The 25,147-nt window shown below is 31.6% G+C and overlaps 5 protein-coding genes across 7 annotated transcripts; 1 reads left to right on the forward strand and 4 right to left on the reverse strand.

Moving 5' to 3' along the window:
• Nucleotides 1-3,488: 3,488 nt before the first annotated feature.
• On the forward strand, nt 3,489-7,725 carry LOC105156213 (glucan endo-1,3-beta-glucosidase 3). Its single transcript, XM_011072286.3, has 4 exons — nt 3,489-3,784; nt 5,790-7,043; nt 7,134-7,161; nt 7,305-7,725. Exons 1-4 carry the CDS (start codon nt 3,724-3,726, stop codon nt 7,459-7,461), a joined length of 1,500 nt encoding a protein of 499 aa, XP_011070588.1. The 5' UTR covers nt 3,489-3,723; the 3' UTR covers nt 7,462-7,725.
• Nucleotides 7,726-7,941: 216 nt separating this feature from the next.
• On the reverse strand, nt 7,942-9,924 carry MEE11 (RNI-like superfamily protein). 2 transcript variants are annotated; one of them, XM_020691818.2, is made up of 3 exons: nt 9,819-9,924; nt 8,717-9,027; nt 7,942-8,528 (listed from the first exon to the last, which is right to left on the reverse strand). In XM_020691818.2, exons 2-3 carry the CDS (start codon nt 8,942-8,944, stop codon nt 7,956-7,958), a joined length of 801 nt encoding a protein of 266 aa, XP_020547477.1. In that variant the 5' UTR covers nt 8,945-9,027; nt 9,819-9,924; the 3' UTR covers nt 7,942-7,955. The 2 variants fall into 2 exon arrangements, with proteins under 2 accessions (XP_020547477.1, XP_088733714.1); XM_088877588.1 differs by having other exon boundaries at nt 8,717-9,178.
• Nucleotides 9,635-11,826, reverse strand: LOC148789253 (Dynein light chain type 1 family protein). Of its 2 annotated transcripts, XM_088877591.1 has the most exons (3): nt 11,194-11,826; nt 10,660-10,731; nt 9,749-9,926 (listed from the first exon to the last, which is right to left on the reverse strand). In XM_088877591.1, the coding sequence occupies exons 1-2, from the start codon at nt 11,431-11,433 to the stop codon at nt 10,684-10,686; spliced, it is 288 nt and encodes a 95-aa protein (XP_088733717.1). In that variant the 5' UTR covers nt 11,434-11,826; the 3' UTR covers nt 9,749-9,926; nt 10,660-10,683. The 2 variants fall into 2 exon arrangements, with proteins under 2 accessions (XP_088733715.1, XP_088733717.1); XM_088877589.1 differs by lacking the exon at nt 10,660-10,731 and having other exon boundaries at nt 9,635-9,926; nt 11,194-11,814.
• Nucleotides 11,827-16,095: 4,269 nt separating this feature from the next.
• Nucleotides 16,096-17,739, reverse strand: LOC105156215 (protein PLANT CADMIUM RESISTANCE 2). The gene is made up of 4 exons (XM_011072289.3): nt 17,296-17,739; nt 17,094-17,165; nt 16,555-16,767; nt 16,096-16,414 (listed from the first exon to the last, which is right to left on the reverse strand). Exons 1-4 carry the CDS (start codon nt 17,501-17,503, stop codon nt 16,338-16,340), a joined length of 570 nt encoding a protein of 189 aa, XP_011070591.1. The 5' UTR covers nt 17,504-17,739; the 3' UTR covers nt 16,096-16,337.
• A 142-nt stretch (nt 17,740-17,881) lies between these two features.
• LOC105156322 (protein PLANT CADMIUM RESISTANCE 2) lies at nt 17,882-19,902 on the reverse strand. Its single transcript, XM_020698642.2, has 4 exons — nt 19,623-19,902; nt 19,466-19,537; nt 18,436-18,648; nt 17,882-18,128 (listed from the first exon to the last, which is right to left on the reverse strand). The coding sequence occupies exons 1-4, from the start codon at nt 19,831-19,833 to the stop codon at nt 18,052-18,054; spliced, it is 573 nt and encodes a 190-aa protein (XP_020554301.2). The 5' UTR covers nt 19,834-19,902; the 3' UTR covers nt 17,882-18,051.
• Nucleotides 19,903-25,147: the final 5,245 nt, after the last annotated feature.

The following is a 25,147-nucleotide window of genomic DNA, read 5'->3' on the forward strand; positions in this document are numbered from 1 at the left end:
CAGAATGGAAGAATTTGAAATCCTTTAAATTTAGAACTATCTTAATAAATTTAAAGACTTTATTACTAAAAATTAAAAATCTACAATTTGAAATTATTCAATCCAAATGGAACCTAAAAGAAATAAGTTAAATGCTTCAAGTCCCAATACTGCTCCAAATAAATGAATTGTTGAGCATGAGAGGTAACAGAATATAATTTACAAAAGGGTAATAAATAGGGAATATTTGGTTAATGTGTAAAATTGGTATTTTAACGGAAAGTATAGCACATAGAAATTTTGTTTAACGGCAGAATATGTAAACCGAAAATATAATATATACAGAGCTCCTTTACATTTTTGGAGATGATTGGGTCTGGATGGATTAGGTTGTGATTAGGCGTTTAAGGATGTCTAGTCTTATGTTTACATCAACCACTTATCCATTCTATTAAACTGTGAAGAACAGCAAAACTGCTAAAAGGAGGAAATCAGCTACACAACAATTATAACAACACCATGGGCTGGCTGGTGCCCATACCTAATACACCTTCCTAAAGCCCACAATGGGCTGCTGGGGAAATACCTAATCCCATCCATTGCATAAAGCCCGCGATAGCAACGGAATTGGGGAAAGTATACAGAAAAAGACAATTCTTTTCTATTATATTAGATTCATATTAGTTAGTGATCCCGGCTTAGTGAGTCATTTCTTCCGTGACGAATTGTTGGCACCAGTGCTACATTTTATCTCTGTGGACCGAGGAGAAAAGAGTTTTGTCCCCGAATTCAGTCATGTTCATAAAATAAAAATTCCATCCCAAATTCGAACCCAATAATTTAAATCGAAACCCTCATCATTTGGGATAGATTTTGGGCAGAGTCCTGCTCTACTCGTCTCATTTGTCACCCAGAGTGAACCATTAAATGAAAGTAAAAAATATTTGAAAAATCTACATATTTTGACATTATTATTTTTGAAATAGAGATTCATAGTTAATAGTAGTAATCATTATTGAATAAAAGTATTGTGGTATACTCTTGGCTTTCTTTTAACTTTTCCCTTCTTGAATAGTATTGGGCCGGTGTGTTTGTACCCAATATTACTTTGATTTGTGGGTTGGATGAAAGAGCCCATCTAATTTATGGTGGGTATATAATGGAGTTGGGCTGGTCTGAAAGATATTAGCCCAATGTTTTGCTGAAGCTATTATGAGAAAAAATATTATGGATTGGATTGTGTAATATAACTACTATTGTATCTTATATTTATTTTAATAAATAGTAAACTACAAGGGGTTCTAATTTTTTTTATGATTATAATACTTTTTTGTTATTTAAAAAATAATAAATATTTCTCTAGAATTAATGAGTGTTATAATTATAAGCTATTACGATAAGTTATTTGTTTACAGGTCTGTTAAATTCATGAAGTATTTATAATTTTTTAAAAAATAAAGAGTATTTGTAATTATGAAAAATTTTAAAAAAAAATCTGTTATAATTTATTCTTTAATAAATACACATGATATGTATAAAATATTTTTTTTAAAAAATAAAAGACATAATTTTTTGTCCGCATGATGTTTAATCTTAAATATAGATTAAACATATGATGTGTATGTATTAATAAAATAGAAAATACACCTAATGTGTATATATTAATGAAATCAAAAATCTTAATAAAATTTAGGGATAGTTATATCCCCTCTAAGATTTAGTGTAATTATATAGACCTCCTATAGTTTGATAAATTACATTTAACACCCCTAATGTTTGCTTCTGTTTAACAAATAAGTCCCTCAATTAGTCAAAATTTATTTAATTTGTTGATATTAACAAAAAAGTGAATAAAATTTTATATTTACCCTTAATTGACTTAAAACTGACTTATTGCATGTCAAATATTTTTTTCAGACTAAATTAACTTATGACGGTGATATACATCGTCACCTGCATTAACCCGTGAACACATATGAGGCTAATTTGGTCAAGAAGATTTATTTGGCATGTTATAAGTCACTACAAAGTCAACTGGGGGTAAATATAATATATATATATATATATATATTATTTTTTACTAATATCAGCAAATCAGTGAATTTTAACTAATAAATGAACTTATTTGATAGATAGAAGCAAATTTAAAAAATGTTAGATGTAAAATTTTAAATTATAGAAAATTTATACATAATTACACCAAATATCCAGAATTACACCAATATCCAGAAAGAAGAGTGTAATTACTCCTAAAATTTAAAACAAGAAAATCTCAAACAATGGATTTGGGAAAGATGGTTGGTGGGAGCCGGGGGGGGGGGAGTGGGTGCTTTCTGTTTCCTTTAATTATTATATATGAAACCTTAAAGTTTTACATGGATTGGATCCTCTAATTATTTTAGTTGCCTCCAATAACGTGACAGGACGAGTTTAAAGTAGTAAAATCCAAATATATAAATGTAAAAATTTGAAGGCCTTTAAAATTTTGGATTAGTGACGCAAATAAACGAAATTAAGGTTGTATTTGGATTGAAAATTTTGAAATTATGAATTTCAAATTTTAATAACAAGTTTTTTGAATTTGTTTGAAAAAGTCTAAATTTAAAGAATTTCAGATTATTTTTTTTTAACTTTGAATTATGTTTTGTTGAATATGAATGAATTTCAAATGGAGTCGTTTGAAATTATTTCTTCAAATTATTCTTTCAAATCCAAATACTTCAATCTAAATGCGGTTTAAAAAAATATGAAATGACACAATTTGGTAGGAAGTTTAAGAGTTAAGTTTTTTAATGGAGAATTTGATGTTTAAGCATTTTTTTACTTCTCTTTCCAAAAATTACGATAATTGATAGAAAGTCTAAGCGTTAAGTTGAAGATCTGGTCGTGTTTGATCGCACGTAACATAAAAGTATAATAAATATACATTGTTCACGAAAAATTAATAAAAAAAAGGTTCTTTTAAAATTTTTTACTTTAAAATAGTATTTTTGAATTTTTGTCGATCAATTTTAATTTTTTAAACTTTAAAAAAGATTCCAACTACATTGACCTTAACATAAGTAAATTCATTATAATTTTTAAATTATTTTATCATTCTTGTAACAGTGCTTTTTAATGTATGTAATAAAAAATTCCTAATCACCAATTAAATTAAACGTCTTTAAGAAATTATTTTTTCATGACACTCTGATTTAATTTGTTATTACATTGCAATTTTTATTTTATTATATTTATACAAAAAAAAAAACAAAGGAAAAATAGAAGTTCTTGCTCTTGCATAGTAACACAGTGAAATGACCAGAAGGTCAAAAGAGAAAAAATTCGGTCTAAAAGTGGGGTTCAAGAATCAGGACATCCATCAATTAGCTAAATACAACACCATAAAACAAGAAAGAAAAAGGCAAACATTTAATCGTGACCGTCAATTTCTCTGACACCCAACTTCTGATAAGTACAATACAGTAATCCAGACAACATTTATATATATAGGAAATAGAAAATATATATGTATGTATATGTAATTTCTCATCAGTTCCCTCACTTCACAGTTCACACACTCTCTCTATTGTCAAGCATTTCTTTTCCCCCCTTCTCTTTCCCATTTGAGTGACATTTCATGGTGGGCTTTTCTCTGAGGTGTTGCTGAAGTAATGGGTGGTTGTTTTCCTTAGTACATGGTTTTTCCATTATTGAGGCTTTGGAGTTGAAGAAACAAGAAAATAGTTAAGAGAAAAAACAAACATGGGTTTAGTGTTTCTTGGTCTTTTCTTGATGGTGGTGTCTGCTACTGCTGCTGATGAAGGTGGGTGAATTCTTGCTTCTGTTACCTGTTGTTGTTTTCTGGGCCTTTTTCCATTCGGGTTTCTGTTTTATTTTTTGGGGGAAATGTGCTCTTTTGTTACTTAAGTTTAAGTCTTAGTTTAAAAATGCTTTTTTTCTTGAAATTCACTCTATAGATCTGCTGGAAGTTCAGAGCAAAGTCTTATGTATAATGCTTGAGTGAGAATAGCAGTAATGTCTCATGAGTTTAGGGGATGATTCTGTTGTTTTTTCACCGCAAGAAAGGTTTTTTCTTGAAGGGGAAAAAGAGAAGGAAGAATCCTTCTGCTTGCTGAGTTATTTACAAGAAGTTTTGGCCTGAAATGTAGTGTTTTTCTTTCACTGAAATCCTCCAATTTGTCTCTAACCATGTTTGAGGTTTTGCTCTGTTGCTAACCAGCTCATGTGGCTTTTCTTTATAAAGTACATGAGCATACAATAATGGGAGGACCATGACCCCATGTTGGGTCCAATATATATTGGTCGCAAGGGCCATTCTTGTTGCAGTGGCATATTTCCTTACATTTTCTATTTTGTTTTTATCTCATTGGCTATATGCGGTGCTTGCTGATCTGTCTTGCAGGTGCTTTCATGTCATACAGTTTCTTTAAATGTATTTGATGTAAATGATTTACATTATTATATTAGAAAGATACAAAATCTTCTGAATCATCGTTTTGTAGTTGTTTTTTCTTTCATCTTGATGTACACTTTGTAGGTGACTTAAAAAGTATGAGTGGTGCATGTTGCCTCTGTAAAAGTTCTTTTTGTAGGATTTTACAATTGTATAGTTGTTGCATTCAGTTATATTTTGTTTTTTTTATTGCTTCTCGTTGTTTTCTCCATGTGGAGTTTATGACTATTATTTGGTATTCATGGCGGACTAAGTGTAATAATATTATGATGTTCGAGTTCTATTTATCAGTGGCAGTGAGTGATATTTGAGGGCTATTTTGTTGTTTAGCTGGTCTATAGTTCAGCTGTCTCAAAACGTAGGTCCTTATCGAATCTTTAGCCCCTGTTTGTTAAAGTAGTTAGTCTGTGGTGTTTCCTAACGTCCTCAAGGTTGCAACAAAGTTCATATACAAGCCTTTTATATCATTTTGTGAGTCTTTTGGTTAGGAGTTTGTCTAAAATTGCAAAAAGCACGAGCCTTTACCTTTAAAGTGATCTGGTCTTTAGATGATTGTTAACTATGATCGGTGCCCTAGTTAGAAAAGTGGAAATCGACTTGAAGTAGTGTTAGTATGGTGAGTCTGAGAGTAAAAGATAACTCTTTTTTTTTTTTGTCCCCAATTGAAACAACGGACGGAGGATCAGGGCTGGATGTCAGATGACAGAATGCTTAAAAAATACTGAGTATTAACTCCCAGAGACATCTCCAGCAAAGCTGAAGTTTTGAGGGGATGATAAACACTCTAAATAGATGCATTCCTGATAACTTGGTCATCCTTTTTGTAAAAGGCAAACTCGTATAACAGGATTCTCACCTCAACCTATGACCTAATTCCAGTATTCTAGTTGTTGATTTTTGACGGGGTTGTAGCTTCTAGCCTTTCATTGGAGTCGGTAATTGAACAGTTGTATGTACTGTTGAATGACTAATATTTTGATGTACATTGTTTCTCTTGACCTTTCATTTACTTCTTTTACTATTAGAGTGACCTTATATCTTGAAACTAGTTACAGATACGCCTATCTTAGGTGGATCTAAGAATTATTTTTGACTTATTATCTACTCATAATTTGGTGGGTGTTTTAAGTTGATCAATTCATTTCGTGGATTAAGCTCAGACCAGGTCATGATATTGATTTTCAATTAAAAACTACCATCTCTCTTGTCAAATTTTGCTAGTCAAGTAACCTCAGTTCTTGCTGCAAAATTTGAGTTTAAAAGATCCATTGGTGCTTTTGTTTTTTAAACTCCGTGCGCTTTGCGTGCATTACTTGCTTTGTCGTCTTTGTTTATATTGTTTCTTTATGTGCAGCTGCTTTTGTTGGGGTAAACATAGGGACGGCACTTTCCGACATGCCAGATCCAACCCAAGTGGTGGCCCTTCTGAAGGCTCAGCAGATCCGCCATGTCAGGCTTTATGACACTGATCAAGCAATGCTACGAGCTCTTGCTAATTCTGGAATACGTGTAATCGTGTCAGTGCCCAACGATCAACTATTAGGCATTGGGCAGTCTAACGCCACAGCAGCCAACTGGGTTTCTCGTAATATTCTTGCTCATGTCCCAGCCACCAACATCTCTGCTATAGCTGTTGGCTCTGAAGTCCTCACCACTCTCCCAAATGCAGCTCCAGTCCTGGTCTCAGCCATGAATTTTATTCACTCTGCCCTTGTGGCTGCAAATCTTGACTCCCACATCAAAGTTTCCACTCCGCACTCTTCTTCTATAATCCTTGACTCTTTTCCACCCTCCCAAGCTTTCTTTAATCGCACATGGGACCCTGTCATGGTGCCACTGCTCAAATTTTTGCAATCTACTGGCTCGTTTCTTATGCTAAATGTTTATCCATATTATGACTATATGCAAGCCAATGGTGCTATTCCGTTGGATTATGCTCTATTTCGTCCTCTTCTTCCAACCAAGGAGGCTGTTGATCCTAACACGCTTCTCCATTACACCAATGTCTTTGATGCTGTTGTTGATGCAGCTTATTTTGCAATGTCTTATTTGAACTTCACTAATGTTCCTATCACAGTGACAGAATCTGGTTGGCCATCCAAGGGTGACTCTTCTGAGCCAGATGCCACTATGGACAATGCTAACACTTACAACAGCAACCTCATCAGGCACATTCTGAACAATACAGGGACTCCAAAACATCCAGGCATTGCAGTTAGTACATACATTTACGAACTTTACAATGAAGATCTTAGGCCTGGACCTATTTCAGAGAAGAACTGGGGGCTCTTTGATGCCAATGGGGTGCCCGTTTATATCCTACACTTGACAGGTTCAGGAACCGTATTGGCAAATGATACTACAAATCAGACTTATTGTGTCGCAAGGGAAGGTGCTGACAAGAAGATGTTACAGGCAGCATTAGATTGGGCATGCGGACCAGGGAAAGTCGACTGCTCTCCTCTGTTGCAGGGGCAACCATGCTATGAACCAGATACTGTGGTTGCCCATGCATCTTATGCTTTCGATGCATATTATCATCGGATGGTAATGGGTGACGGGACCTGTAACTTCAATGGGGTGGCCACCATCACCACAACAGATCCAAGTATGTTGCAAAAAACTCACATAACTCAAGCATCCGGATATGTTTATGTCATTGAGTATCTTAATAAATATTCTTTTGGTCTTGTTGCAGGTCATGGTTCTTGCATTTTTCCTGGAAGGTATGGATTGATTAACTTGTTAATGCGGTTATAAAAGGCGATATGGAGTAAAATTTTTCTTTTGATATGTTACTAATTGAGATGTATAAAGGTTATTGACCTTGCTGTCAAGTTTTTCTTGATATACTTGTCTTTGCATGCAGTGGTGGAAGAAACGGCACCTTTATAAATGGCACTGCCCTCGCTCCATCTTTCAATTCCACAACATCCGGTTGCAGTCCCCAATTTTTCCAGTGTGAATATTTTTATATGCACTCTGTGTTATTTGGTGTTGTACTATGGGCTGCAGTGTATTTGTAGATGATATATTTCATCTATTGACGACGGGCAAGCTTCCTGAAACTGAAAGTTGATGCCCAGAAGTGTTTGAATTTTCTCAGACGAGTCCGCACGCCCAATTTTGTTTCCCTCTGCAAGAGTAAGGGCGAGATTTGTCTTGTAAGATGTAACTCTGAGGTTGTTGAGAATGAACTAATTCATTCATTTGCGTAAACGAAACTAATTTGATGAATTGGATTGCATTATGTAATTATCATTTAGTGTAATGCAGCTTCTGTTTCAAAATATTGTCAGTTATTTGTTCTGGTATGTCTAATGCTACTCATGCTGAGGTTTTAGATTTATTATAAAACAACCCCTTATTTTGGAAAATATTACATTAACAACCCTTCAGTCATGAAGTAATTTGTAGCATAAAATATGATTGTACTAATGATGTTAGATATTTTGAAATATGTCTATACTAAAGGGGTGTTAGTGTAATTTAGAAATTTACAGAAATGACTACAAAGCTCTCAATAGTATTTTGAATGGCAAGCAGCACATACAAATCCTGTAGACCCTGAAACCCTGTGCTGCTGATCCGCATGCTGGCTACAGTATGGCTTATTACAAAAGTTGCATTTTGGCAGCTTTATCCAACAATCCGAACACAAAGTTTCTGAGCAGGAAACCTCTTCCAGTTCTTGACTCTCTGTTATGCATATGCCACACTCTACACATCTCGTAACACAATATTCACACCCCCTACACTGGCTCCCTTGTCGCTTCTTACAGTCAACTTTAGGGCAGTCGAAAACCATTCTTACCTCGTTGCACTTTGGACATACATCAAGATCAACTGGACAGTTGGTGTCTATGTGTTTTAGGGTCGAGAATTTCTTGTACTCGTGACAAAAGATAATGTTTCTCTTGTGTTGTGTTTGTTTGTGATTGATCAGATTATGAATCATCTCAAGGTCTTCCTTCTGAACACCATAGATTCCGCTGATCTTGAGGCTCTTGATTCTGTGGCTGTTCTTGGTTAGAAGCTTCAGCGCTCTAATGACTCCTCCTGGTGATAAGCTTGTGCAGCCTGGTACATGAAGCTGGCAAGCACGGTGTTAACGGCTAGGTCAGTGGCGACTTCTAAGTAGTTAAGTAACATGATTGTATGGAAATTTTAGCCCGCATTCAACTAGGACATGATAAGTATGTTACATTTACCGTATAATTTACATAGGAAAACGACCAAATCAAAAACCAGCCTTTTCAACCACAGAATAGAAATTCATACCTGGCTGATATGAGGATTCTGTGCAATAACCCTCAACAGCCCATCATCAGTAATCTTCACACAGTTGATCAGAACCAAAACTTGCAGCCTACCTTCTGCTTTGGAAGCAACTTCCATGAGGATATCGTCAGTGAGACGGCAATTGATAGGCCGATCCACGACGAGTTTCAGCCAGGGGAGTATGTCATTGTTTATGGCTTCTCTCAGTGTTTTGCAGACTCGAGTCATGGCTAAAAGTTCAAAGAGAGGAAGATAAGCCAAGAAAAAGAAAAGAGCTTCATTTGGTGCTGACTGTGACTCTTCTTTCTCATCTGCCATGGATGCTTTGGTTAAGTAAATGAGTTGAAATTTTGTTGTTTGAGATTTATAATTTGTGGCTGTTCATATGTCGGCATATGAGAATTGGTAGATTTGTCCAATTATCGCCACTTGTAATTGTAATGAACAAATATCTGAATTCAGCTGTGTTGGAAAAAATCAGGAAATTGTCATTATGATTTTATTGTCAATATCTGTATTTCAATACTCATGATAAGAAAGTTTGATTTTGAATTTAACTAATTAAAATAAAAAAGAAAAAGAAAAACTGATCACGCAATCAATAATTGACATTTTGCATCTTGAAATTATTGTACTTCTACACAATACAAGTTTAAATTATAAAAATAACATTTACACCCTTCTTCAATTGTACATTCACTGACAGCAAGCACCCTTTGCCTGATTCTCAATAGAAGGATCCTTTTGTCATTTTTAATAGATTTCTTTCCCAATTTGACTTCTTGCCCCACTCTCTTCTCTCCTTCTTTCCTATATTTAAAGCTTTTGCTAATTAGGTCCACTACTCCCGAAAACCCAAATGTTGATAACCATTTGCTTAGTAAATAGAGAAAATTAAGAGGAAAGGTGATAAAGGAATTAAAGGGCAGAAAAAAGAAAAAAGGACTATCACTTCTTAGGATGATTGATACAAAGGGACAATCATTTTTGTTTGCTTTGGTTTTCCATCAAACTTCAGAAAACAGAGAATGGTTTAGAATCAACAAGAACAATATCATTAGTCCAAAGGCTCAACAGCAGTCTTGAAGAGAAGAACATAGACCTTATCTATTGAGAAATACAAGAACCCTCCCAGTGAATGTGTCACATATGATCCGAAGCTGGTTCCCACAATGCAATGCCAAGCCGGACCATATGTTGAGTCGAACTCCTGTAAATTCAAGAAAACCTTGTCATGACTACTCTTGTAATAATCATCATTACTTTATTTTTCAAACAAAAGATAAATCGAGAATAAGAATTTAACAAGATGCATATAGCTCGAATGTGTTCAAATTAAAGATTGAACTTCTGTGATCTTGACAAGAAGATAATGGTATAGAGATAGTGCTCCGACTTCAACTCATCTTTTTCTGTCCCAAAACTTCACAATTTATAAGGGTACAATTCCGTTCTAACAAACGGACCTCATTTAAAGATGGCTTTTATCTAAATGGAACAATAGAAATGGGACAACGAGTGCCGTGCAGTGGTATGCTTAAGTAGAAGGATTCTAGAGAACAAACTGGACTATTGATCGTGGTAATTGATGTATATCCAACAAAAGTTCTGTTCATATGTATCTGTTCCATTGTTTCTTCAAGTTACAGTTAGATAGATTATCCTTACAACTGATCAAACAGAGGTTGAGATGAACTCCAAAAGCACAAATGCCAAGAGAATAGCAAGCTAGAGCCTGGAGAACTTAAAAACAGCAGAACATCACTTAGACCAGCTTCAATGTTTCACTCAGTCATGATACCCACCATTCCATAAAGAATGTTACCCTGGGTAGGGTCCAGTGCCCTTTATACCAAATAGGAGCTCGTTGTTCGTTCATTCTCAACACATTGTATTGCACTGGTATCAAATACTTGTATGTAGTTTGTTGAAATCATACATACTCAACCATCAGTAGTCTAGACCATTCAGCACTTTGTTGGAGTTGAAGTGATGGGCTTGTTCCATTCCAGTAGCTATGGCAAAAATGGAATTCTTCAATCAGGGAAGCAAACACTCATTTCCACCCTTCCCTCCAATTTAATCATTCAAGAAAGAAAAAATAGCAGTAATCTTTATTCACAACATCTTCTACTTGAAGGTTCTTTGAACAAAAAGAAATACACATGTTCAAGAAAATTGGTCATCTGGACAGTATAAGAGAGTCAAAACAACTTCTACTAGAATCTCACAGGCTACTGCAGAACAGTAGAACCACCACAAGTCACAAATATACTTTACTCTGAATACACCAAAGAACAGAAAATACAAATTCCACAAAAAACATATAAAAAAAAGCAGCAAATCAACAATATACAAATCATTACAACAGACCAATCCATTCTCCAAGAAAGTAGCAAAAAATGACAAAACAGAGCTAGTAATAGTTCTTAGCAATTAGTAATTAAGTAGTAGTAGAAGAAAAAGAAAAAACATACCTTTTTGAGTGAAAGAGCAAGGCGTTTGCTGTCAAGCTTGGAAGAAGTGGGCATGGAGTCAAGAATGTTTCTAGCAGTCATGAAGGCGTGATTCTGCAGAGACAAAGGCATATCCGAGGCCCTCACGCGCACGTTCATCCGATCATGCTGTTGTTTTTGCTCAACTGCCTTCTTTTTCTTCTCGATTAAACTGTTCAAGAACTTGCTTCTCCTCTCCAACTCTTTCTCTGCTCCCTCCATTTCCCTTATTCATCTATTATCCGCCTCTCTGCTGTGTGTGGATCCGAAAAGATAAACAAGAATGGTGTTGATTTATGTGGAGTATCTCATTCTCATACAGAGACATAGAAATTCTTGCATAACATGTTGTGTTGACTGTAACAAGGTGCAAACAAGAATCTCGAATGGAATGACTTTTATTGGTTTTGATTTTGGTGCTTTTGAGGGGCTTTATATTTTTATGGTGTAGCGTGTGGACAAGGCCGTGGGGGAGGGCGTTATTGGAGCCCAAAAACAACAACATGACTCACTTTGCCGCCAGTGGTGGCGGTGGCTGCGCCACTAAAACCATGCTGCTGGTGTTTATGTTGCCGGTGGTCAATTGGTCAAGCTAACACAATTATGAAGTGGCTCGCAAAGTGTGTGGGTTGGGGGTGGGGTATTAAAAATTTTTATTTCTAATCAAGTTTAAGTGAATTGAATCAGTTACACAGTAAGACCTCGTTTACGTACAACCCCATAAATTATTTAATTTCCATAATAATGGATAAGTTGCTGGTTTACTCTCTATTATTAGATTAGATAATCTGCTCAATATACTCTGTAAAATGTTTGCTTGGTATTATGAGGGTTAGATTTTATTTTCAAGTCCGGTACATATGAGGGTTAGATTTTATTTTCAAGTCCGGTACATATCGCTATTTTTCTTAAATAACTCAATCCACATAGTTATTCAATTCAAACAGTTTAAGTAAACATAATATAATTCCTATCAATCAAATAACTTATATCACAAAGTAAAAGGAGTTAAGTGCAATACATTTATTATGTAATTGACCAAAATTTTAAATTATATAAATATATGACAAATTTATTACACTTATTATACAATTAATTTAAATTACGTCGGGCTTGAATTAGGAAGGGATGGTTTTAGAATAAAGGAAAGAAAAAGGCAAAGATTGATGGATGAAAAGGACTACACATGAATAAGATTTACCAATTTAGAGTAAAATAGGACTAGACATGAAATAGGTTTGTAAAAAATTCAGAGTGAGATATACTTTACATGTTAGGAAATTAATTAATTTATAAATTGTGAAGTTTGTGCAGAAAATAAAAACAAATGAAAGAGACTGATTTATGTGGTCGGGAGAATAATTATGTGGACACCCCTCACTATGCACAATACTCCAAATATAGACGAATTCTTGGAGCAAAATAAATACATACATTCTACTACACTATAAAATTCTTAATATCACTATAAATACCCTACATGTTATTTTTTAATTAACTTCACTATTCATAATTTGACAATTCAATTCCTAATCTTTTAAAAAATTCTCCCTCTGCAGATATAAGATTTGGGAAGCAGTTGTGTGTCGAAAAAACTTTTTCAGTAAATCACGTGTACAACTTACATCGATGTAGAAAGAGAAAATAAAAAAGAATATTGAAACAGAAAATAAAATGAATGAACAAGAATTAGGAAAAACCAAAAAGAAAGTAGAAATTAATTATTTGAGGGCTTTATTGTAAACTCACCATATACTAGAGGGAGTAACGTGTTTAACCCAATTCTTAGGGTCAATTATTTTTTAAATGAATCGATAAAAATTATAGTTTTGATCTTTATCGCTGACAATTATACTAATTAATATCAAATATTTATAATATATTAATAATTTAATAAATCGATTATAATCATTAATATCAAATATCTATATTTATTAATTACCAATAACTATAACAATTATATATTAATTATTAATATCATACAATTGTATCAAATAAATAAGTACTATTAAAGTAAATAACATTCTATATATATGAATAGGATTTAAATCAATAATTTTATAATTATGGGACCTCAATTTTGTTAATTAAATTAGACTTGATTGAGGTCTGGTCCGCTACTTGACCATTTAAAAGATGTAAAGTCCATTTACCCATAAAATTATGAAAAAAGAAGAAAAGAAGAAAGTAAAGAGGAGAAAAGGGGAAAGAAGAAAAAGTTTGGGATCCTCGTTGGGAGAGAAAAGCATCGGAAATCACGGGCAAATGCTGTGCAACGCCAACGCCCAACGGGGCCCTCCCCTCTCCCTTTTCTCTACCTCGACATTCACCCGACTCTTCTCTCTTCCATCACTCTCCTTTCTTTGTTCGTTAAATTTTCATTCAGATTGAATTTAGTTAAATTTAAATTTTTTATATTTTTTTGTTTGATAAAATTTAAAATATTTATATGATTATAATATATTTATTAAATAATTGTTGTGTAATTTAAAAAAAATAATCAATCATATAACATGTGTATTGCACTTATTCTATGATTGTTTTGATTTAGTTAAACCTGTTCTGGATAAAAAAATTTATTCTTTGTTCTAGCACTTTTTACTTTCAATCATCTTTTTTTTTAAAGTAAAAATAATGTGTTTTTTTAATAAATCGATTATAATTATTAATATCAAATATTTATTTCTAACAACAATCGATAACTATATCAACGATATGCTAATTATCAGTACCAAATAATCATATATAATCAATATTTACTATTAAAATAAATTATATTCCACATATTGGCGGTGGGATTTCAAATTCATAACTTTAGAGTGATGAGTCCAATCATCCTCTTTCATACAGTTTATTTTAGGTCCAATCAACTTCACATTTTCCATTCTATGCCTGTCAATTTGAATTTTGTGATGAGCGGAGCTTTGGGGTGTTTTACATTAATTTTTATTTTTACTATTATGATAGAAATAAATTTTAAAAAAAATGAAACAACTGTCAAAAGTGTTCAAAAATAAAAATAAGAAATGAAAAAAATTTAAAGTTGAAGTGTTTGAAAAAATAATTTAATATTTATAATTTTATCAATAAGTTGCACAAGTTAATAGAATTAAAATTGTTTATGAGTTTTTATTTAAGTCATTTTAATTTAAATAGTTCAAAAGTACAAAATATGAATGAAAAAGGTTATCTTCAGGGGTAGGTTGACTAGGCCCTTATTTTAAAGGGTCGTAGTGTCCCCAACTTTAACTAAAATACAAAAAATTAATGATATTTTGACCTAGTGGTAAAAAAATAAGATTGAAATTTTATGAACAAGTTTGAGATCATAAATTCGAGTTACACAATATGAAGGTATTTTTTGTGGTTTATGTGAGTTATTGTATCAATTTATGTAAGTTATTGTAATTTATTTATAATTGTTAAGTACATATTCACATTGATGCATCAGTTGATTGAGGTATTGCTCAATATAGCATATTTATCTAAAATATATCCATATATTTGTCTCAGATCCGTCTTGAATAATATTTACAGATATATTACTTTTTATTTAAATACATATATTCATAAAATAAATTAAGATATTTATGTAAAAACAACTTATTAAATATTTGATAATAAAAAATATTTTGATCAATTTAAAATCGAATTTTGCGTGTTAGACCCGTGGGTCCGAATTGGAGTGGGATGGAATGGGGACGAAGCGGAACGGGTTTTGAGTCTTGCTAAAATTTAATGGGTGGATCTTGGGTTGGATAAAACCCATCCATTGTCGTACCTAATTACACGTTATTAAATTGATTATCAGCTCATCAATTGGCCCGGCTTGAATGAATGGATCAAAGTGGAGCTTAGTCAAATTTAGATAGCGATCAGTCAAATGTATTTGGATCAACATTCTCAAGATCGGGCCTCTAAGACAGGTTTAGTCCACTTGATCTTGACCCGATAGTGACGTAATTGATTATAAGCAATCAATTAGGAGAAAATTATTTTTGGAATAATTATTTTTAAAATAAGTGAAAATGCCATTTGATTCATAATTTCAAAAGTAAATTCATTTTTTAAGGTTAATGGGATAATTAAAAAAAATGTTTAATGAACATAGTCCATAGTTAAATGAAAAATAACAATTTAAATACTATAAATTGTAGCTTTTATTAAAACGTGTTCTCAATGAAATAACCTAAAAATGAATATTGAAAACGGTGCCACACGGCACAAATAGTTGCACTTGCACTTGAAACGCAACTCAAAACACAGTCAAATTGAAGGCTCCACACTCAAGAGGTTGTGGATTTGAGCTCCACAAATATGAATGTACAATTTATTTTTATAATAGTAGATTTTTATTTTTTTTTGTTTACTTTGAATATACGTTGAATTAAGAATACCAATATATTTAATTAATATTTAAGTTTGAATATGATGTGGTCGAGATTTTTATGAAGGGAAAAAATTGGGAGTTTTACCCGCGACAGGATAACTCACCAGGTGAAAATATGATTTTTGATGTAGTTTTTTAGTAAGAGTGGTCACTATCGATGAATAATAAAAAAAATTATAATTTTTTTGTATTTATAGTAGTATTAGGAGTTATAATGTGTAGTAATTTATATGTTAAATTACTTTTTTGTCCTTATAAGTTAATATTTTATACCAATATAATCTAATAGACATTATAGTAATGAATCGAATCTCATTAAAAAAAGAAAAAAAGAGTCAAACGAACACTTATCTTTTCTAGCAAAAATCGATTATGAGTTTTATCTAACGCTAAACTTTTGGTGTGGCAAATACATGGTATAATTTTCTTACAACACCTATTAATCAAAATACAAAAAATTCTCACTCAAATTAAATTTGATTAAATCAAATCAATTATAAAACAAGTGTGATATATTTATTAATTATTTTTGAATTATACACTGATCACATCACAAGTATATTGTAATTACTATACAACACAAGAAGACCAACCACTAGACATTAACATTCGACGACTAGAAATATTAACAAGAACTTACGTAAAAATAAATAAATAAATAGCACAATTCGGACAGAATTAACCACCAAAAACAAGTAATTAAAAATTCAAAATCCTTCTAAGGCTCTGTCATTATTTATCTACTCATTCCTCCTTCAACCACAGGAGCCATAGCCACCCCACGATTTTGTTTCTCCACATTTCCGTTCCATCCTGAACAAAACCATCCAAAATCACATCAAAATCAAAGCTGCGATCCCATGATCAAGAAACCACCCTTGAGATCCCATGATCAAGAAACCACCCTTTACAATCAAAAGAATAGGATGGATGAAGTAAATTGAATTTCTTACCGATGGACATATCAAATCCGCGATTCTTGAGCTCCCGGTACTCCTGACAGAGGGCACAGGACTCGCAAAAACAGTGAACCAAACAGTCCCCACAGGGCGACTCGTGCAACAAATACTGCTGCCTCATTTTAGAGCGATAGAAACAGGAATAGAAGCAGGGGCACCCCGTCACGCACGCTACCACTGTGTACAATGCACCGTTCTGCACACACGCTGCGCACCACCAGCATTTATAATCATTCAACATATTTTTATTCATAAACTTTAAATTATATATACATATATACAATGAATTGATTTAATTATTGATAATATTAAATGATGACCTCATTTAAGTATTTGCATTATTAAAAATAATAATTGTTTAGTAATAATATCTTAACGTGTCTTCATAATATATAACTTGTCCACGTACATAAATTTTTTTTTTTCATAAGTGAAAGGGAATGAAATTCGAATTCAGAATCTCCCATGGACTTAATTCTAAAAATTATTTAATATTAATATTTTAAAAATGAATTAAAAATTAAGAGACTTACAGCTGGACCCTTTGTCGACAATCTCAGAAATCTGGCCGAAGGTGATGCAGGGGCACCAGCAAGTGATGCAACCTGATGATTAAAATAAAACGGATAATTGATCAGTTTTTCTAATTTCAAGAAACTCATTTCAGATCGGGAAGGGCGGTGCGTGTGAGGAACGCGCCACCTGAAGAAGCGTTCAGTGAGCTGCAAAACTTACAGTTGCGGACATCGGAGAAGCAATCACATAAGCCTGTGGACCAAGGGACCTGGGGCTTCAGCGGAATAGGAGCTCGTGGGACGGGCGTGTCGGAGTAAGATTGGGGGCCTGCGCTGACCGGAATCCCGGTTGCGGTGGAGGAGGCGGTGGGCGGAGTAGAGCCGAGATCGGAGAATTTCTGGTACTCGCTGGAACTTGAAGAGTACATGATTTATTGGATGTGCGAAAATCTGAATGAAAATTAGGCAGCAGCTATGGCTTATCTTTAATCAAATGTTCAGCTCCTCAAACATTACCGTCTCATTACATAAAATACATATGTATATAGTAATTACATGTGGAATGAGTCAACTTTGGATAGGTGAAGTGGCCATAAAAAATGATGACGATTTTTTATTGTCCTACTACGCGTCTTTGACTGTAGACTCCCACTGCGTAATTTGAACTTCGGAGGTCTTCGCACTTACATCACAATTAGACAGTATTCTTAAATTTTTTTATAATTATAAATATTTATTTATTATTTGAGAAATTATAAATACTTTCTAAAGTTAACTTTTATCTAATAAATACACCCAACAAGGAATTGTTATGAAAGGGTATTATTTGTTAGACCTATCACATGAGTTAAATTGCATTTAGCACGAAAAACATATATTATTACCATACAGAAATTTAAGTGTTCAACTAAACAACAATGAGTAGTAGAATCGGGAGTTAGTATCACAGTGAATATTGGTTAGCCTTGATCGACACTTATCTTCTCATTCCTCCTTGAACGTATGGGGCCATCGTCACTCCTTGATTTTGTTTTTCCATATTTCCATGCCATCCTACAATCGATGTTCAAATAAGACATAAATACCTCAATATGTGACTAAAACCTATAAAGCAACGAATTGGATCTCATGTCATAATTCTTTTCACATTCTATTTATGTCCGCATATTAAGAAGCAAGTAACCATGATCTAATCGTAAAGTCTGTTCCAACGAGATTGAAAGACTCCCAAGATCCCAACTCTTACTCATTGTCAAGACTCCGTTTTGCAATCCGACTTTCTTACCACCCGACACAACAGCTTGCATTTCAGTTTTGTCAAAATTAAATTATCAAGGTGGAAATATTAGTGGAAATTTACCTAGAGTCATGTCGAATCCACGGTGTTTGAGCTCGCGGTACTCTTGGCACAAGGCGCAACACTCGCAGCATAAGTGAACCAGACAATCAATGCATGGGCTTTCCGTCAGCATATACTGCTTTCGCATCTTCGACCGATAGAAGCACGAGTATATACATGGGCATCCCGAGATGAACGCTACTAGAGCATATAATGCGCCGCTTGTCCCACAAGCTGCAAAATATTAATAATTATTATTTTTTTAGTTCCACCAAACCTAATTTAGGTCAAATTTTTTGAGACGTAAAATACAATTTTTTTAAAAATATCACCACACATGATATAATCTACTGGTGGTAATATGGGTTGGGTTGGATTAGGTCTAATATGGATTTTAATTAATAAATTCAACTATATTATGAGTTCTATATATATGGATCCTAATAGGTTCTAAATGGGTTTCGTTATATTTATTTTTTTATTAGTTGATCAATGTCATTTTTGATAATATCATGCAACTGATGAAACACATCATTATAATCTGGAGTTCAATATAAATTGTATGTTTAATTAATTAAGTCCAATTATATCATACGTCGTATCTGGTTTCTAATGGCTCTAACTGGGTCTCATCATATTTGTTTCCTATTAATCAAATGTCCAGAAAATAATATAATGCGACTGAAGAAAGGTACTAACACGCTTATGATATACAAGTATTTTCTTTTAAAATTATATAAATATAATAATTTCTAAATAAATTTATTTCCTGTGGCTTGAAGAAAAATCATGACAGACTTCTAATTTCTGAGGAAAAAGTATTATTTTAGTCCGCTAAGTATGTCTAATTTTAATTTTAGTTCGACAACTATGTCCATTTTTGTTTAGGTCTAGTAATTTACAAAATTGCTTACTTTTAATCATCTGTCAGATTTTCGAACAATTTTATCCCTATGAGTGTATATGGACTAAAACTGCCTTTCAAACGACATACTTCCACGGCTAGTTCTAACAAGAAAGAAGCGAAATTGTGAGAGTTAGCTTCACTTACAAGTGGATCCTTTGTCTACAATCTCAGCTACCTGTCCAAAAGTTATGCAGGGGCACCAATATGTTATGCAACCTGCAAAAACACAAAATAAATAATATTATATTAGAATTATTATGTATATAGATTCATCAGACAGAGAGAGAAACAGCAAACTTACAATTGGGAACATCGGAGAAACAGTCACAAAGGCCAGTGGACCACGGTCCAGGGACGCCGCCATTAGCTCGCGGCGGCGGTGCTTGGGCGTTATTCGTGAACTGATAGTTACCGGGTGGTGGTGGCAGGGGAGTGCCTGTGGCGGGGGGTGGTGGCAGGGGAGTGCCTGTGGCGGGTGGCGCTGTGGGTGGTGGAGATTTGGAGGAGTCCATGATTCAGATTTTTTGTCGCGAAAGACAGAGATCGATAATTGCGTGTTTCAAAATGTGTGAATTGTGATGCTAGTTTGAAGGTGATCATTGATATAATTAGAGTAATTTAATTAAGATTAGTTATATTTACATTTTGTGGATCTATAATCTATTTATATAAAACATTCTTATATTTTATCTAATTACAAGAATTACTTCTGACAACAAATAAAAAATTGTAATATTGTGGACGTTTCTCGGACGCTGTGTGCAATTTTTAAAAATATAAGTGTAAATGTAATTTTTTAAAAGATAATGATAATTTTTTTAAAATAAATTATGAATTAGAAAGTATAAATGTAATTATTGCTATAATTGATAGACGGATTGCGAGAGAAAAAGTTTTAGAAAGTGGATTTAAGGTCAGTGGCTAGGAATTAGAAAAATAAATTAAATTATTTGATATTCGATTTAATTTAATAAATGAATATAACATATTATTGAAATACAATTTTTTATTGGTGAATTTTAATATAGATTTAGTTAGTAAGACCATAATAAGATACTTAAAAATATTAATTATTCCAATTCAATTATGTTTTCTACAGTTAAAACTCATTCAATTTCAATTGGATTGTTAATCAATAAGCTCAAATAATAATGTAATTGATTCGACTCAGAGAGTACTGTTGATTAGACTTATTTAAATATTTTATTAGCTTATACATCTTACAAAAAAAATTTAAAATTTAAAAAATACAGTAACTTATTTTAAAAATAAACTAATAAAGTATTTGAATAATTAAAATATATGTCAGAATTTATAAAATGTTATAGTGTTTAACATAATAAATTCTTCATATAATAATAATCGAAAAAAATCCATCAAACTATTAGCATATAAAATCATACAAATAGATATTTTGCTTTGAAAAAAAAAAAAAACCATCAATTATATCAAAGGTAAACTTTTTATTAACAAAACTATGAATGCATTTTTATTTATAGAATGTTAAAATTAAAGAGCTTAAAAGATCTAATTAAAAAAAAAAAAGTCAAACTTGCCGTTTTTTAAAAATAAATTATAAGATCCTAAACATGAAATCTTATAAACTTTTTAGAAACAAAATTCATCAAAATAATTTTTTAATATTTTAAAAAACTTATAATTTCAGCCAAACACACTCAATTATTTACATAGCTATGGGTGCGCACTGTTAGGTTTATAGTGTTAGAAGTAGTTAATATTTATGAGCGATTAAATTCAACACCTAATTCCAGAGATTAGGTCTTGACAGATTTGTTTTTCTCATCTATTTAATTTTTTAACAATACTCTATCATATATCTTTATGTATATATATTAATATTTATTGATTTGCATGTATTAGTACTACAAAAGAAATAATTACTTCCTGTGTCGTAAAATGACAACAATTTAAAATTAATGGTAAATCAGTTCTATCCACTATAGTCAGACAAAATCGAAACAAAAAATTAAATTTAAATTAGGATTAATTAATATCTGCCATGATTTTAACTTAATCATAGTCAGAATATTTGATATGATTTTTAGTTGTGGCTAATGAATAGACTTCGCTTGCAGAAACAACTACTAATAGTCGTTGCTTAGCTATAATTAATTTATATTTGATATCTTTTTTTTTATTTTTAACCATAATAAGTAGTCATTGCTATAAGTAATATTTCTTCTAATGTAGTTCAATTCACCCGATTTTGGTTGTTTAATTTTATTTTTATATTTTGATAAATCTTTATTTTTGTCCCACTTTAGTTCCTCGTCTTTCAAGTGCATAGTAATAGTCCCTTATTTTAATGAATTTCATAATTTTAATAATAATAATAATAATTTTTGTAAAAAATGTCATTATATATTAATATTTTTGGTCAAATCATGTTAATAGTGAAATTAATAATGGGATATTGTTAGAAAATGGGGCATCCCTATATCATCCAGTAGTGGGCCAGAATTCTCTCCCATCATTTGAATAAAAAGTAGGTTGAAGGTGTGCTGGTTTTTGCATTATAGATCCAGATTTCCTATGCAGCCCAAGATCCAAACCAAAGGCTTATACGTGTACTTTACTTTGTTATATTAATATATATATATATATATATATAATATGGGTAATATTATCCAAAATTTAATTATTGTGTGTAAGTGTTACTTTTATAGTTTAGGGGTATATATATGTTACATCAAGAATAGTTGAAAAGTGTATTTTATACTAATAAATATTTGGATAAATTTAGATACAAATATGTAGTTTATTTTTATAATAATATTTTAATTTCTTTGAACACATTCATTGATTTTAAAATATCGAACTAATATTTAAATTTAAATGTATGGAACGGTGTAATGAACTGAATATTATAAAAAACAAAAGAAAGAAATTAGTGTTTTGAGTCGACATTTAGGCATTTTACTCACTTTTGGTAGTCATTTTCTATTTTATTTATTTTGTCGACCAATTTTGCGATGATACTTAATTGCTTTCAAACTCATCGAGTGTATTTTGAAATACGACAATCAATAACTCATTAAATATGAATATCCAATTAATGCATTTAAAGTTTTTGCCTCAAGTTTATGTAGCAGTTTTTTAATTAGTTAAATATGCAAACTCAAAATCCCAATATTGCCCATGGCCACTATTACACACGCCGAGGGTATTATGAGTGCGATCAGAAATGTCAATTTCTTGGGGGTCAATTCTTTCACGGGCATCTGTTTTCATCATCTACTAATAATGTTCAAGTCTCCAAGCTGTCTGCATTGTGCCCTGCCTCTGTTTCACGCTCATTCAAAATTGCATATAACAATGATTTCTTGTCCGAACGTAAGCGGTAAAATTGAGGTTTCACAATAAAAAAATCGTAAGCTTAAATTTTACAGGTATAGAAATTTAGTCCATTTTTAATAATGGTATATTGTTTATTTTGTGTGCTTTGAACTTGATATATTGTTTCTTTGCTTGCTTTAAATTGTTGGCTGATTTAGAAATATTGTGTATTGAATGCTGTAATAGTATGTTGATTGATTTAGAAATATCAATGATATTTTTTTAAAAAAAAATTGCATATATGTTTTCTTTTCTTTTCTTTTTTTTTTCTGAAGCAATAGTTATATAATTATAACAATATCAATAAGATGGGTAAAATATTTTTTCTCTATTTAAAATATTTTTTCTCTATTTAAAAAAGAAATAAAATATTATAAAATGAAAAAAAAAAGTAATTTTTTTTTTAAAAAAAACTAGATGATGAGAATGATATCTGATGTGAATAATATGTTGACCACATATTATTTCCATACATTAGGCTCAAAACCATACTTGTTGTCAATGCCATCTAAATATTTAATTATTAACCCTAATTAGATAATAACAAAATGTGTCATCTTCATCATCAAGCCTGTCGCTTTCCTAACGAAGAAACACAACAAAATTAAGGTATATGTTGTCCAAACAACAGGAAAAGAAAGGGGGACAGCCCAACTCGACCAGAAAATCAACAAAATCAAATAAATAATAACAACAACAATAATAATAATAATAATGCTTTCTTGATTGTGTCTCAGACAAAATGCGAAAACCTCTCCGCCAACTTTCTGCTGCTCGTGGTATTGGACTCTGATAATTTTGTCGATATGTACAAGGATGCCTGATTTTGTGGTAATTTTGGGTTATTAGAAAAGAATTTAAATAAACTAGATTATTTTGATTCAAATTTATTGATTTTATTTCGTAAAGATGTCTAAAAGTAAACTTTTTCTCTCTTTCTAATAATTTTTTTGCCGATGGGAAGTAATAATTTCATCACGGCAGCAATATTTATATATGATTATATTTGGTTTTTCTTATAGTAATATTGCGAACAAATATTTCAAAACATTCCCGATTTAAATATAAAACACAATCGCTAAGAAGAAAAATAGTCAATAAAAAATGAAAAGAAGAAAAAAAAAACGAAAATGAAAGAGATAATAAAGATTAAAGTGAAGATTTGGATGGCGAAAGAAGGGACCCAAATTCTGTAAAGTTACACCAACAAGAGTGCATAAAGGAGTGGAGGATAAGTTCTTATTGATTTTTTTTTTAATTTCAAATTATATTATATTTTTTATTTTTATTATATTTTAATATATATGTATACTATATATATAAAAAATATATGATATATTTTATTAAAAAATTTATATACAGAAATAGTAAATAAAATAAAAATATAATAAAAATTAAAATAAAAAATTCAGTGAATCCATCATTGCCCAAAACGGAAATGCATGACAAAAGCGGTGCGGTGGTGGATTACACACTTGAGTGCCCATCAATTTCGATTCTTTCATTTCTTCCTTTCGTGGGCAGTCCGCCACACATCTTCCCTTCAAATCATTAGCTTTCTAATAAGCTTTTCTTTTCAACAATTTTGAGGTTTTGAGTTTGAATTTTAATCAATGTATATGTATTTATTTTATTGTATATGAGATTATTATAATTTATTTAATAATTTTTAGTTATATTCATTTATTAATAGAATTGATGTATTACTTAATTTATTGAAGTATTAATATAATCATGTAATTATTATTTTTATGGGAAAAAAAAGGAAATCATAACTTTATTTTGTTCTGCTCTCTACTTTCTTAGAAGAAGAAAGTTAATTGTATGCATCAGTTTAATTATTGATTAATCTTTATTAAGTTAATATTAATACTTTTTATTAATTGCAGTAACTATATTTATACACAGAAGTTCATATCACTAATATGAAAATTGATAAATACCCACACACCGATCAATTTTAATCCAAAATTTTATAGTCTTAAAATTAATTTTGTCAATTAAATTAGACCTAATTAGTCGTTGGATATTTACTCATATGATTTATCAAACTTAAATATGATAATTTGTTCTGGCCTGACATTAGCTCAATAACTCATACGATAAAGGGTGTTACGAAGTTCACAAATTTATCATTTATTTAAATACTGGCTCGTATTCTTGATTTCTAATATGAGCTATACTTGAAAAAGTTTCTTACATTATGGTTAAGATTGAAATTTTATGAACAAGTTTGAGATTATGGATTTGAATTTTATCAAACGTATGGATATATTTATAATCTTATATGAATATTTTTTTTATTTTAGATGAATTATTATAATTTGTGATACGTAGAATGTGAATGTACTAAATATAATAAAAATTTGTAATAAAAAATTCCATCTGCTGTAACTGGCGGACAAGCAAATATGTTGCCAACTTGTTTTGTTGCTCGCATGCGTATTGCGGCCTGTCATAAAAGGCTTG

Source organism: Sesamum indicum, linkage group LG2 (assembly GCF_026168435.1).
Source record: "Sesamum indicum cultivar Baizhima isolate 11 linkage group LG2, ASM2616843v1, whole genome shotgun sequence".
NCBI lineage: Eukaryota > Viridiplantae > Streptophyta > Magnoliopsida > Lamiales > Pedaliaceae > Sesamum > Sesamum indicum.

What these genes read in the sequence shown, in the direction of transcription:
- LOC148789253 (XM_088877589.1), bottom strand. Translation starts at nt 11,433, where the DNA reads ATGGAGGGAGCAGAGAAAGAGTTGGAGAGGAGAAGCAAGTTCTTGAAC. An exon ending in TTGCTCTTTCACTCAAAAAG is followed by an intron (nt 9,927 to 11,193) that starts GTATGTTTTTTC and finishes TTGAATTTACAG; the next exon opens with GAGTTCGACTCAACATATGG.
- MEE11 (XM_088877588.1), bottom strand. Translation starts at nt 9,034, where the DNA reads ATGGCAGATGAGAAAGAAGAGTCACAGTCAGCACCAAATGAAGCTCTT. An exon ending in AGAATCCTCATATCAGCCAG is followed by an intron (nt 8,529 to 8,716) that starts GTATGAATTTCT and finishes CGTGCTTGCCAG; the next exon opens with CTTCATGTACCAGGCTGCAC.
- LOC105156322 (XM_020698642.2), bottom strand. Translation starts at nt 19,833, where the DNA reads ATGGACTCCTCCAAATCTCCACCACCCACAGCGCCACCCGCCACAGGC. An exon ending in TGTAGACAAAGGATCCACTT is followed by an intron (nt 18,649 to 19,465) that starts GTAAGTGAAGCT and finishes AATATTTTGCAG; the next exon opens with CTTGTGGGACAAGCGGCGCA. An exon ending in TGGATTCGACATGACTCTAG is followed by an intron (nt 18,129 to 18,435) that starts GTAAATTTCCAC and finishes CATCGATTGTAG; the next exon opens with GATGGCATGGAAATATGGAA.
- LOC105156215 (XM_011072289.3), bottom strand. Translation starts at nt 17,503, where the DNA reads ATGTACTCTTCAAGTTCCAGCGAGTACCAGAAATTCTCCGATCTCGGC. An exon ending in TGTCGACAAAGGGTCCAGCT is followed by an intron (nt 16,768 to 17,093) that starts GTAAGTCTCTTA and finishes GGTGGTGCGCAG; the next exon opens with CGTGTGTGCAGAACGGTGCA. An exon ending in CGGATTTGATATGTCCATCG is followed by an intron (nt 16,415 to 16,554) that starts GTAAGAAATTCA and finishes GGTTTTGTTCAG; the next exon opens with GATGGAACGGAAATGTGGAG.
- LOC105156213 (XM_011072286.3), top strand. Translation starts at nt 3,724, where the DNA reads ATGGGTTTAGTGTTTCTTGGTCTTTTCTTGATGGTGGTGTCTGCTACT. An exon ending in TGCTACTGCTGCTGATGAAG is followed by an intron (nt 3,785 to 5,789) that starts GTGGGTGAATTC and finishes CTTTATGTGCAG; the next exon opens with CTGCTTTTGTTGGGGTAAAC. An exon ending in TCTTGCATTTTTCCTGGAAG is followed by an intron (nt 7,162 to 7,304) that starts GTATGGATTGAT and finishes CTTTGCATGCAG; the next exon opens with TGGTGGAAGAAACGGCACCT.